This window comes from Sceloporus undulatus, chromosome 4, assembly GCF_019175285.1.
Source record: "Sceloporus undulatus isolate JIND9_A2432 ecotype Alabama chromosome 4, SceUnd_v1.1, whole genome shotgun sequence".
Lineage (NCBI taxonomy): Eukaryota > Metazoa > Chordata > Lepidosauria > Squamata > Phrynosomatidae > Sceloporus > Sceloporus undulatus.
In genome coordinates, this window is record NC_056525.1 from 125746483 (window position 1) to 125760710 (window position 14228).

Genomic DNA, 14228 nt, shown 5'->3' on the forward strand with positions numbered 1-14228 from the left:
AACTCAGTGCTAGGGAATCTTGGGAATTGCAGTTTATTGTGGCACCAGAGTGCTCTGTCAGTGAAGGTTAAAGGTCTCACAAAACTACACTTCCCAGAATTCCCTAGACTGAGACAGGGCAATTAAAGCAGTCTCAAACTGGATTATTTCTGTAGTGTGTTTTGGACCTTGGAAGAAGGAACAGAGGCTGAGGTAAATGGTAAAAGTTGATTATTATTAACCCTGTGATGGGTACTTCTCTCTATTGCCCTGTCACATTGTGCACTTGCCTTTAATCTATGCGTTTTAGTGCATTTTTAAATTTTGAGAATGACATCACAAAACTTAAAAATCTGCACATATCAAAATATCATTGTTTTTTCATTTGAATGTTGATACAGAATTAAAGATTAGGTAAATTAAAATGAGAATGATATTAATTTCTCCTCAGTTTCTGACATAAATCAAGCATCTGATACCGGTAGCTGTTAACTTTAAATTACAGTTTTATGTCTAATGTCATATTAAACCCATAGCTATAAATAAGTTCAAATACAATTGAATTTAAATTTGTCAAACACAGTCAAAAGCTAAATATATTTGCATATTGCTTGGAACATGGTAAATACTATCATGGCTGTTGCCATTGCACTTTTCCAATGGAATTTAGTAGGATGGTTCAAAAGTGTTTTCATGCTTAATTGTAAAATGATTATATATTAAACCCTATCCAGGAATCTAGATCCTGGATTTGGGGCCTATATTTCTTTTATCCATTGTGAAAGTAAGATGTTATATTTCATATCTCAACTGATATTTCAATTCTGATTTTCACTACTCAGTTCCAAAGCTTGGATCCCAATAACTACAATGCAGTTTTCTGGGGAAAACCTCCAAAATGGCATAGGACATGCAGTGCAGTTGAGGCTAGAGGAAGTGGACAACTCCTCAGACACAAATCCAACTCCTGTTCAATACATATTTGGAATATAAAATAGCATATGATGCAAGAGCCATGTGCTCCTGTTTTTTTTTTTTTTGGATCTGAATGATGTAAAACCAATGAGTCTCAGATTTTTGTGAAGTGCATAAAGTACTAAGAGAGCCAGCATAGTGTAGTGGTTTGAGTTGGGAGACCTAGGTTCGATTCCCCACTCGTGCATGGAAAACTAATGGGTGACCATGGGTGAGTCGCACAGCCCCATAAAACTCCATGATGGATTTGCCTTAAGGTCACCATAACTCAGAATCGACTTGAAGGTACACAGATACAGTGCACCCACGTTTTATACAGGCGCGACACACACGGCTTTTAGCATACGTTGAAAGCTGCGCCGGAAGAGCCTGTTGCACACCCTGGAACAACTAATGTGATGCGTGCCTGCAGCGCATATGCGTTGTCGTGCACCACAAGTGCAAATCCCATTACTTCCTATGGGGCTTCAGCATAGGAGGGATCTGGAACAGGGTGCACTGTGAAAACAACAATAAAGTACAAAAGCCAGTGTGATGTAGTGGTTTGACTATCCCTCTCGGAGACCAGGATTCAACTCCCTACTTGGGATTCTCACTGGATAACCTTAGGCAAGTGACAAACTCTGCCTTGGGGGGGGGGGGAAAAAAGGGCCCCCCCCCCAACAAATGTTACCAAGAAATCCCTGTAATAGGTTTGCCTTAAGGTCACCACAAGTCGGAAATGACTTGAAGGCACATAACAACAAACAAACAAAGTACAGTGGTACCTCGGGATACGAAATACCCAGGTTACGAAATTTTCGGGATACGAAAAAATCCCATAGGGAATCATTGTTCCGGGTTACGAATGTTTTTTCGGGTTACGAAAAAACTTTTGGTGCTTTTTTCGGCTTTTTCGCACGGAATCGCGGCTTTTCCCCATTAGCGCCTATGGCAATTCGGCTTACGAAGGCTTTTCGGGTTACGAAAGCGGCCGCGGAACGAATTACTTTCGTAACCCGAGGCACCACTGTACTATAAAATTACTTTGCCTGTTTTCATTAGAATGTGACTTGACAATTTGTGCTGTTTTTTTCTTCTTCTTTCAGAATGGTCATAGGTGGCAAATATTTCAAGATTTGCTGGGAACAGATCAAGATAATCTTGATTTGGCCAATGTTAACTTAATGTTAGAACTTCTGGTCCAGAAGAAAAAACAACTGGAGGCAGTAAGTTTTCTCATTCTTAATAAATAGCCAATGAAACATTCTGTTTTGCTTAATAAAATGTAACTTCAGAGTTGACCTTTCAACTGTTAACTTGTCTTGAGATGCCCAATATGTGGTATACTTTGTACCACAATAGTACAAGCTGGTAAAGAAATACTTACCGGTAAATTGTGTTAAATATGAGATTAGGTAAAGAGCTTTATCTGATAAAATGTAGAACTGAAACACCTTTTCTTACCTTTTCTAATGATACACTCTGTGAGACAAAAGGGAAATCAGCCTTGTTTATTCATAAGCCACTGGTTTATCAATACCAACAGCCATGATCTGATACATTTTAGTCTCTTATTGTTATTGTTTTAAATTGTTCTAGATTGATTGTTTAGTATGTGTCCCTGAGATCCTTGGATATAGGATGGAATATAAATACAGGTTGAGTCTCTCTTGTACGGAATTCAGAAATCCAAAATACTCCAAAATCCCAAATTGTCTACATGGTTAACTGAGATAGTAACACATTTGCTTTCAGTGTTTCAATGTACACAAACATAGTTTCATGCACAAAACCATTTAAAATATTGTGCATAAAATTACCTCCACGCTATGTATATAAGGCGTATATAAAAAATTAATTTTGTGTTGGTTGGATCCTATCTCCAAGATATCCCATTATGTTTATACAAATATTCAAAAATTCAAAACACTTCTGGTTCTAAGCATTTCGGATAAGGGAGACTCCGTCTGTATTTTAATAAAATAAATAAAATAGATTTGAAAGAAGGTGACACCACTATACTATCACTACACATTTCTTCCCTCCTGTGTCTCTTCCTGTCTTCTCCCTTTCCCATCCCATCATATCTACATGTGGCTGTTCTGGATACATGTCTGAATCAGTAGTGGTTTGGATAATAGCAAATATACTAAATGTCAGTTAGATAAGAGGCTGTTGGTTGCTGATACAAACCAATATTCCTTTTTTTTTCTAGGTGGTATTACATTCCCCTTAAATATTAGGTCTTGTAGCATTGGGAAAACATAATTATCTGTTCACTGAAAAAAAAAATTGAAGCAACACATTGTATATCATATATTCAGTACTCTACATTGTATCCAGGTGCACATTGTATAACACTGTCTTTCTGGAGTGCTAAAATACTATTACTTTAGTTCACCAGTAAGACTGGTACTTGGTACTGAACAAGCAATACTGTATTATTTCCATTGCTTCAACAGTTTCACTTGCTAACAGTATGTTTCAGCATAATCTAGTTCTAAGTTTGACCTGTAAATTCTAAAGCTATGTTAAGCTTGGTTCTAAAGACATTCATTCTCTTTCATATGAACCTTCTTGACTTAAATCTTGATTAACAATCGTGCCTGGGTTAAGATGATAGTTGTCTTAATAATAGTATGTGAAGACTTGATCCATTTGTTCTGATCGATTCTTTTTTTATGTATCTTCTTCCTCCTTCAGTCTTTAAACAAAAAGGAAGGAATGTGAAAGACATTGAAACATGTTTCATGCCTACCTTTATCTCTGTTAAACAATACTTAGTTCCTTACATAAATGTTTGTAGTGGTTTGCTCCAACTTTATGCTGCTTCCACTTGCAGGTTAATTCCCCAGGAGTTATTTGAATTTTTACTTGTGTCCCGGCACCATAAATGTATTTTTGGGGTAGGGACAGAGATTGGACTATGCATGGATATATTTCATAGGTGGTCATTTAATATACCAGAAAACATATACAGTCAGCTCTCCATTTTCATGAGGGATTCGTTCCAGACCTCGCCGCGAAAATGGAGACTTGCAGATATTCAAGCCCCATAGGCTTGAATGGGGCACGTGTCCACAAGTGTGTGCAGGCTGGGGGCACGGCCCATTTGAAAATAAGGGAGGTTGCTCCTCCATGAATATTCAAGAGCGCGGATCTCAAGTCTGCGAGAAAGGAGGGGTGACTGTAATGTGAACTGAAAATTCTTCTAAAATATAAATTATTCTGGAAACATTGCACTGCTTTGTTTACCTAAACATAGTTGGTGCAGCTTCGAAAGCTTGCAACATGTATTTTGGTTGTTCCAATGAAGATATCACTATTTTGTGGATTTTGGATCTTGTAATTTAATATACCAGTGTCTTAGGTGCATATATTTCCACATTGCTTTAACTTTTCCTTCCCTTACAAAATCCCATTTTTACTTCTAAACTTTCTGTTACAGGAATCCCATGCTGCCCAGCTACAAATTTTGATAGAATTCCTGAAGGTTGCCAGGAGAAATAAAAAAGAGGTAGCATGTGTTGCTTTAACTTACTACTGTTGAAAAAGGTCCCCCCCCCCAATATACTATTTCTAATAATGCAGTTTGGCATATTGTTTTGTGCTCTTAATGAGATGTGTGTGGGAGACTGTCTTACACAATGGAATATTTGAAGCACAGGGATTTGATCCTAGATCATGCCAATTACGTTAGGCCGTTCAAAATATGAATTAGGAGTTTGTTTTGCTTAACCCCTCATACCATTGCAGAGAAGATTGTCAAAGAAAGTGTAATTGTTGGTACTGTAGTTGCATCATTTTTTTTTTAAAGTTGCAGTTGAGTCTAGAGTGCTGTTTAAAAATTATTACTGGAGTCAGAATTCTCCAGCAGCTGCTTAGGTAAGTATAGTGGACCCATGTTATACGCTGGGGTTTGTTCTAAGATCGTGGATACAAAATCCATGGGAAGTCCCATTAGATATAAACATAGCAAAATGATGTCCCTGCTGAAAATGGGATATAAAAATAAGTATTATTATAAAAAAAGGAAAATCAAGGTTGTGATATTTGAAATTAACACTTTTTTGAACATTTTCAAACCGTGGATGCTTAAATCATGTATAAAAAATCCGTGTATAAGAAGGGCTGACTGTATACTTAACTAAGCAGTGCCTTCTCCGGGAACACCACCACCCCCCAATACTTTACTGGCGGAAGCTACTCTAACAGAATAAGTTCATTTCTGTTGCGATGAGGGTTTGCGTGGTTTGATGTGCTCGTCCCCTTCCACCAGCTAGTGAGAGCTTGCAAGAGATCCTGTTTCTGGTTATTGCGGGGGCCAGAACGAGGCAAGGCCGTGGCGCTCGCCGGCGAGCTCCCCCGCCCCTTCCTGGCCTCTACGGGGGCGGCGGAACGAGGCGAGGCCCGCGGCGCTCGCCGGGGGCTCCACGCCTCCTCCTGGCCTCCACGGGGGCCAGGAACGAGGAGGCCGCGGCGCTCGCCAGGGGGCTCCTCGCCTCCTTCCTGGTCCCTGCGGGGGCCAGGAATGAGGCGAGGCCCCGATCCTGGCCTCCAATCGCGGTGGGGCCCAGGCGGGGAGGGAAAGCCTCTTAATGTGAGGCTTCCCCGCGCCGCTTGGCCTCCGCTCCCCGCCGCGATTGTGAGGGAAAATGTAGGACACAATTTTGTGTGTCCTACATTTGAAAAATTTGTCCTACATTTCCCCCGGTTTTTCCCGGTCCGGCGCTATGGCACCCTACCTGTTTGTATTTCTGCATTTCATTTTTCCTATAAATATTTAGTACCTTTAGTCCATTTCGCCCTGTTTGGAAATCATTTAGAGTTTTACCTCTCTATTGGCCTGAGTTGCAAGTTTTTCTCATTGGAAATTCGGGCATGATACATTGCTGGATATTGCAGATATTAATAAAATTTTTATTTTTTTATATGCAAGGTTTTTTATGTTTTATGTATTACTTTATGTTGTTGCACTGTGGTTATATATTATATTCTAGGGTTTTGTATGTGAATGCTCTATGTTCTAAGCATTAATAAAGGGAAGTAAAAAAGGAAGTAAAAGTAAATTATTCTAAACTAGTAAACTGTTCTGGAAATATTGGCACTACTTTGTGTACCCAAATTTGCAGGTTCAGCATTCAGGAACTACAGCTTTCTAAATAATCCATTTGACTCTTGGCCTTTGTCCCAAAATGATGTTAAGTAGAAAAGAGAGAACTCTTATTAGTTATTATGTGCTAGTCATGGAGAATTAAAAGCCTAGATATCCAAGTACTGCCATCAGCTCCGGTAATCACTCTTCTTGTCAAACTTTATTGCTTAATTGTTTAATCATTGAATGCTGTGGTGATTTATAGGTAAGGAGAAAAGGACAAAGGCAAAAAATCAGTCCATGCCTTAGAATCACAAACTGTTAATTATCTCATATGCCCAAGATAGATTGAAATATCTAGCTAGATGGTTTGTACTGTTTTAAAAGAATCCCCACTTTTTTCTTTTTGGAATATCAACATTTTTGGCTGCTTTGGTAGTTGCAATTCAATTACATGACAAAAACTCCTAACAAAGATTTAGTTGATTCCAGGTTTAACTTCCATAAATATGTAATGCTTAGTTTTTCTCTTTGACCAGAATGGCATTGAAAATTTCAAAACTGATTACTTAAAAGTAGGAATGAGGGTGGGGTGGGGAGAGTAATGAGCTTGATTTCAGTACCAGGTAATGTTCTAGAACGTTCACATCACAGTCATTATGTGGCACTGAATCCGGGTGCTAAGACCAGCACTGGTTTCTCAGAAAACAAGTAATCCCAAATAAATTCTATTTTTAAAAAAAAAAAGGTAAACAACCTTGTAGTTCAGCTTGTAAAATACCATCAAGTTGACTTCAATTATGGCAAGCCATGAATGAGCGACCTCCAGTGTGGCTCTATCCCACTGGCCTAATCTGGTCTTGCAGACCTCTGGGCCATTGCTTCCTTAATTGAGTCTAGACATCTGTAATATGATCTTCCTTTTTTCCCCCACGGCTTTCTTCCTTAACAAGCATAATTGTCTTTTCGGCGAGCCCTGTTTTCTCATGGTATGTCCAAGTATGGCAGTCTTAAGTTTAGTCATCTGGCTTTAGGGAGAGTTCAGGCTTGATTGTGTTCTAGGACAGATCGCTTGTCTTTTCAGCAGTCCACTGACTTCTTCTCCAGCACCACTTTCCAAATGAGTTGAATTTAGGCAGGATACAGACAGGCAGCTTCCATGTCACCCGACTTTACCCCTTGTTGGCTCCACATTGACTGTACAGTGGTGCCTCGGGTACGAATTTAATTCGTCCGCGGCGCTTCGTAACCCGAAAAGCCCTTCGTAAGCCGAATTGCCATAGGCGCTAATGGGGAAAAAGCCGCGATCCGTGCGAAAAAGCCTGAAAAAAGCACCAAAAGTTTTTTCGTAACCCGAAAAAAACATGTCGTAACCCGGAACAATAATTCCCATGGGATTTTTGTATCCCGAAAAATTTCGTAACCTGGGTATCGTATCCCGAGGTACCACGTACTGAACTGCAGGGATGTGCCTCCTAAAAGAAAGCCACCTAGAGATCAGGTGCGTGATGCCAAATGTTCACCGTTTGGGTGGGGCTGGAACCAGATGGCACATGGGAGTCGATATTGGGGCCCCAGCACACCTCTTTTGCCCATCTGTATCAGGCCTTACTTACTTATTGCTAGTAGTATGGTGTCATCTGCGTATCTAAATTGTTTCTTCCTCCAGTATTCACCTCTTCCATTTGAATCTAATCCTGCTGTATGCATGATATATTCAACACACAGGTTGGGTGATAAAATGCATCTTACCTGACCTCCCCCTTGCCTATTGGATGAACATTCTGTTTTTCTGTATTCTGTCCTTATAGTAGTTTATTGTCCTAAGTATAGGTTGTGCATCATGACAATGAAATGTTGTGGCACACTCATTTTTGATCTATATAGTCAAAAGCTTTGATTTTCTTTTGAATTTCATTAATAATGTTCTATTAACCAGCATATATTTGCTATATGGTCCCTAGTGCCCTTTCCTTTCCTGAACCTAGCTTACACATCTGGCGTTTCTCGCTCCATATATGCTAAGAGTCTTCGCTGCATAACTTCGAGCATTATCATGCTTGCATGGGAAATTAATGCAATGGTGCTATAATTACTGAAATCCTTGGTGTCCCCCTTCTTGGGGACTGGAATGTATAATGACCATTTATAATCTGTAGGTCATTGTATTGCTTTCCATATTTGTAGACAGATTTTAGAATCATGGAATCATAGAGTTGGAAGAGACCACAAGGGGCATCCAGTCCAATTCCATGCCATGCAAGAAATCTAAATCAAAGCATCGCCGACAGATGGCCACCCAGCCTATGCTTAAAGACTGCCAAGGAAGGAGACTCCACTACACTCCAAAGGAGTGTGTTCCACTGTCGAACAGCTCTTACTGTCAGGAAGTTCCTCCTAATGTTGAAGTGGAATCTCTTTTCCGGTAGCTTGTATCCATTGCTCCGGGTCCTAGTCTCTGGAGCAGCAGAAAACAAGCTTGCTCCCTCTTCATTGTGACATCCTTTCAAGTATTAGCTTGGAAGAACTCTATTGCTATGTCATCTGTTCCTGGTGACCTTCTTTGAATTGCTCTCAGTGCAGCTTCCACCTAGCTCTTTGACACTGGAGGTTGACCTTCATATGGTTATTCTTCATAAGAATCTACCATCTTTTTATCTCTTTCAGATAGTTCTTCAGTGTATTGTTTCTATCATCTTTTTATTGCTTCCTGGTCAGCCAATGTGTTCCTTTGTTGGTTGTAAAGCATCCCTACTTTTGTTTAAATTTCTGTTTGATTTCTCTGATCGTAGGGAAGAGATCTCTTTTCTTCTTTTTTGTTGTTGTCAGCTTCTACTTCCTTGCATTGATTCCAATAGTATTTCTCCTTACTCCTACATGCAAGCTGTTGGACTGTTGTATTCAAGGTTACCTTTCATTTTTGCTTCTCTTCTGTCCTTAATTATTAGTGTAAAATGCTTAGAGGTTTTACTGTATTAAGCAATATGCGTACCTTTGTTGTTTTTCTCTCCTGGAAAATGCCAAGTTTTTGATTTCCATTTGGTTTTTATTTTTTCATAGAAACCATGACTAATCATATGTATACTTCCCATTCTTTCCGAAGTGCTGGGACATGTTAACCTTGGTACATTTGCTGTTTCTGAAATAAAGAGAATAGTTACTGCTGAATGAATACAATTTCCATTGAAATCAAGTTTGATTTCTACTTTCCTGAAGATAATTTTTGGGTGAATTGTTGGTGGCTATTTTGGAGTGTATTTTTTAAAATTATTTGAAATCCATTCATGTTTACATTCCGTGCTCAACATCAAGATTTAAAAGTGTGCAGTCAGTTTATTAATGATTCTGTGAATATTGTTGCCTGTATTTTGCTTTTGCCGATACTCTTAATATAGTTTGTCTTTCTAATGTATAGCTCAGTATCCATTATTTTGTACATTATACTGTTTGAAATGTATGATTTTCTAACTTAGCATGAATGTTCACTGTCTTTTAAAAGAAAATTTCTTAATATATGGTAGTAGCAGTATTGCCAGTTCACATTGGTTTTGGTTTGTTCAAATTATTTTTTTCCATTCACAGCAACTGGAGCAGATCCAGAAGGAGCTGAGTGTTCTGGAAGAAGACATTAAGCGAGTAGAGGTGAGGTATTGAGCTATTGTTGCAGCTTGAACAGTTTTTCACTTTCTTCAGACTCTTTACCTGTCTGTGAGTTGATGTGTTAAATTTACGTCACTTGTTTCAGGAATAGGGAAAACAAACAGATTAAACTCTCTAATGTATGTGTTCACTTCAATGCTTGTGTTTTTCTGCTTGTTGGGAGGGCATTTCAGAAACTTTGTGTACCTTCACAGTGGTTAGTTAATTTTAAGAATTCATTAATTAAACAGTTGTGGGTGTGGGATATAATTCAGTGAGATGCTGCAAGTTACATATCGTGACCCTAGCCATAGATCTTTAAACAGCTGTGTGAGTTCTTTGAAAATTTATGGCCAGAGTCACAGTTTGAATCTTTCTGCATCTTCTTACATTCTATGTAAGAGTGTAGTATCATATGGATATTTGAATGTCCTAAGTCTTACCTAGGGGTCTTATTTGGAAAGAACTGTGAGACTGTGATTGACCACATGGCTCCAGCATTTATACACATTTATACACAGGATTACACCACAGTGAAACGACTGTTTAGGTATATGTGAGTGAAGGATGTTTTGAAATGTACTTAAGTGCCAAGTATTGCCCTGTACAGACTGCCAAAATAAAGCTGCTTCGAGTTACTTTGGAGGTATGCTGTTTAAATGATGCAAGCGTCCTAAGAGTCCAGAAGCTGCGCCAAAGCTGCGCTCCAGTCCTTAGGACTAGATCGTGGCTTTGGCATGGCTTCCAGACTCTTACGATGCAGGCATCATTTAAACAGCATACCTCCAAAATGATTCGAAGCAGCTTTATTTTGGCCTGTCTGTATGGGGCTTATATATCTTTTAGTGAAAGAGAGTGCACAGTAACTTTTCTACTTAATTTTATTAGCAACTCAATTTCTGCACACAATTCCCTAGTGTAAACTTGGTTTTAAAAACCATAAATGACCTGACATGTTAACGTAAATGTTTTGCTACCTGTTAGGTCCATTCAGCTAGGCTGTCATGTAGGCCTTGCATAATTATGCAGATTGCTTCAAAAATGTTGAGTTGTAACTGAAATGAAGTTATTTATTCCCATATATATAATCTTATAGTTCCTGTATTAAAATAAGTTTATACATGGGTTAACATTTTGAGACTTAATAGCTGACTTTTCCCTTCTAAGCTGATTTTAAGAGACTTAGATGGGGGCTATTGGTTCCATTTGTAGCAGACTGCTCTTCAGTAAAGTACTTTGATGTCAAACGCAGTATGACTCAACTGAGTTAACAGCATTAAGAATGTTTTGTTAAAGTATCTGAACTGAAACAAATATAATGAGTTATAATGAGTAAAGTAATATATTCCTAAAGGTGCATTTTGTTAATGGGAGATATAAATATTATAATGTGACTGTGTATGTATTCCAGGAAATGAGCGGCTTGTATTCACCAGTCAGTGAGGACAGTACTGTTCCTCAGTTTGAAGCTCCCTCACCTTCACCCAGGTACTCATCTATCAATATAACCTGCCCTGCCCTCAATCTTTCCTCCTTCAAACCTCAGCACCTCCTATACTCCATGCTTTATTTGTATAGAAGTAAAGAGAAATGGTATTCAGTGGATAAGTCCATTGTCCTTCATTTGGAGTGATGGTCAGTACAAGTGGTGATTCCATGATATTTGTGTTTGTGTCTGCATATATGACAACGAGAGAGTAGGTGTTGGGGGGTATGCCAAGAATGAAGAGGCTGAAAACTGTGACCCCTATAGCTGTAACAGTGGTGTAGGAGAGGGAATCTAGCCATGTGCATAAGAACAGCTCTGGGGTGTCATAGCACAGGCCTATATGCTTCAGCATCCTGTTTCCCACAGATGCATCAGGATAAGACATGAATGTAATAATAATAATAATAATAATAATAATAATAATAATAATAATAATGGGATTTATTTATATGCCGCCCAATCACTGGGAATCCGGGCGGCTGCCTTCAGGCTTACAATCTAAAAAGACACGACCCAAAAGAGAGAAGGAAGGGGTGAGGGGGGGGGGTTGAGGGGATCAGATCCAGCATTCTTCTCTCCCTCTGAGGCCTGGACAAAGGCAGATGGACCAGAGGGAGGGCTCTTGTTCTTCAGGCTAGCCCTGGTGGAGCTGGGCCAGCCTGTTCTCTCCCTCACAGGCCGAAAGATGACAGTTAAGGAGGGAGGAGCCTCTTTCTTCAGGCTAGCCCTGATGGAGCTGGGCCAGTAGTTACCCCATTGTTCTTTACCAACTGATATTCAGAATCATACTGTTCCTAATCTTTTTAGTAGCTTATAATCATCATAAATTGTTTCAAAATATCAAAGTTTTTTGTCTCTACATGATAAGCTTATGTCTTTGCATCACAGCTCCCCCTACCAGAATTTCTTCTCTACAGTAATACCATCCTTTATTTCTGTTTACTTGGAAAAGGATAATTTAGCTGCAGACACATTATTAAAAATTAGACATGCCTCCTTGTTACCAGTTTAGCTTACACGTGCACATTAAATTAGGACACACTGAACCCTACTAATGTCATCTGTCCCTTTCCCCAGATTGTCTTGATGCCTAAACCATTTCCAACAAACAATCCTTAGTCAAATACTGTTGCTGTTTGAATTTACTGACTGCACTTTTCTCATAAAGATTCAGAAATAAATATAATCAAAACCTGGATGCCAGTCAGAAAAAACAACAACATTTGTGCCCCTTAATAGACTTAAACCCCCACCCCCGCTTTGTATCACAGAATCTATTGTACTTGTTTGACATGAATAATGACTAGAGCAACTTCATCTTACATGGGCAGCAAAAGCCTTTGATACACTTTTCTTAGTATACACATTTGCATTTAAGTGACAAAGAGCTAAGTTCTGAGATGGTTGGTCCACGCGAGCTCCTTGTTTTAATGTTGTTCATGATACCAGTCTAGGACAGTAACATGCATGATTTCTTATTGTGTAATCTACCTTATTAGCTAGAAGTGCTGTCAGTTGTGAGATAGTTACTAGGTAACTTTTTGACATACTATGAAGAAACTATATATGGAAATATTTAACGAATGCAGAATTTGTTAAGACTTTCTGTGATTTAAGATTTGGTCTGGAAAACACCTGTGGGAAAAACAATCTGTGTAAGATGTAGTTGAACTGAAAAGGTTGATATTTGTTGTCAGGCATTGTTTAATGGCTCGTTAAGCATTTCATTATATTAATTTTCTGTGGCGTGAAAAGTATGAAGGTTTTTTTTGGCATGTGTGGAAAATAAATTCATTGGCCAGTTAAGGAAGAAATCAGTTTCTCCTTTCTTATATATTTTCGACTGTATTTTCTGGTTAGGATGGGCAATATAGTTGTCCCTCCGGATTCGCGGCTTTTGGATTCGTGGATTCGATTATTAGTGAGTCCCTAGCTGTGCGTGCATGCACTCTTCCCTCTCCATCCCAACAAGGCTTTTCCCCTGTGAGTGATAGAAAAGCCTGAAGGTTTTTCTTGAGGAAGAGGAAGGTAGCCTAGCTTCAACAGGCCTGCCTGAAAGAAGAAAAGCCCTCCCTCTATCCACCATCTTGAGGGAGGGGAAGGCAGGCCAGCTCCAATAGGCCTCCGAGGAAGAACAAATCTGCTGGACTTTTCCCCTTCCCTACTGTCATTCCCTTCTCCTTTTGTGTCCTGACATTTTTTTAGATTGTAAGCCTGAGGGCAGGGAAATGTCTAATTAAGAAATTGTAAACTGCTCGGATAGCCTTGGCTGAAGAGTGGGGGTATAAATAAATAATAATAATAATAATAATTATTATTATTATTACTACTACTACTATTGCGAGCGCACAGCAAGGGACTCAAAAATAATTGAATTCCCTGAAGCCTTGGGACTGAAGGAGGAAACGGCAGGCACGCCCTCCTTAATTCCCTCCCAAGGCCTAAGAAAAGTCCCTGGACGTCTCCCAAGCCTTCAGAGGGAAGGAGGACGTGACCAAAGCACCCTTTCCCCTTCCCTCCCAAGATCTGAGAGAGATTCCCCGACTTCTTTCAAGCCTTGGGAGGAAAGGGCGAAGTGGCCAAAACGCCCTTTTCCCTTCCTTCCCAAGGTTTTAGAGAGGTTCCCCAACTTCTTCAGGCCTTCAGATGGGAGAAGTGGCCAAAGCACCCTTTTCCCTTCCCTCTCGAGGTCTGGGAGAGGTCCCTGGACATCTCTCAAGCCTTCGGAGGGAAAGGGGAAAGACCAAAGCGCCCTTTTCCCTTCTCTTCCAAGGTCTGAGAGAGATTCCCCGACTTCTTTCAAACCTTGGGAGGGAAGGAAGAAGCAGCCAGCACACACTCCCATGCCCTTCCAGCAACTCAAACAGCTTGTTAGAGCTGTTTGAGGCTTTGGAGGGGAAATGTGCACATGCATGAACATGCACACTAGTCTACCAATTATTCACGAATTCTTCATTTTCATGAGGGTCCTCTGCCCCTATCCCCCGCAAATCCGGAGGGAAGACTGTATTTTATTTTTGAAATAAGTCACTCTCCTGTAGGGTATGGAGTTCTTGTGGGGTTTTTTAT

General features: G+C 39.7%; 1 protein-coding gene across 2 annotated transcripts in view; it reads left to right on the plus strand.

Annotated features, from left to right (window-relative positions):
* Nucleotides 1-14228, plus strand: part of COP1 (COP1 E3 ubiquitin ligase) — a 163244-nt gene that overhangs the window by 16722 nt on the left and 132294 nt on the right. For both annotated transcript variants that reach the window (XM_042462790.1, XM_042462792.1), the window contains exons 5-8: nucleotides 2043-2162; nucleotides 4385-4453; nucleotides 9614-9673; nucleotides 11082-11158. In XM_042462790.1, the coding sequence (XP_042318724.1) occupies nucleotides 2043-2162; nucleotides 4385-4453; nucleotides 9614-9673; nucleotides 11082-11158 (326 nt within the window). The remainder of the gene's footprint in view (nucleotides 1-2042; nucleotides 2163-4384; nucleotides 4454-9613; nucleotides 9674-11081; nucleotides 11159-14228) is intronic.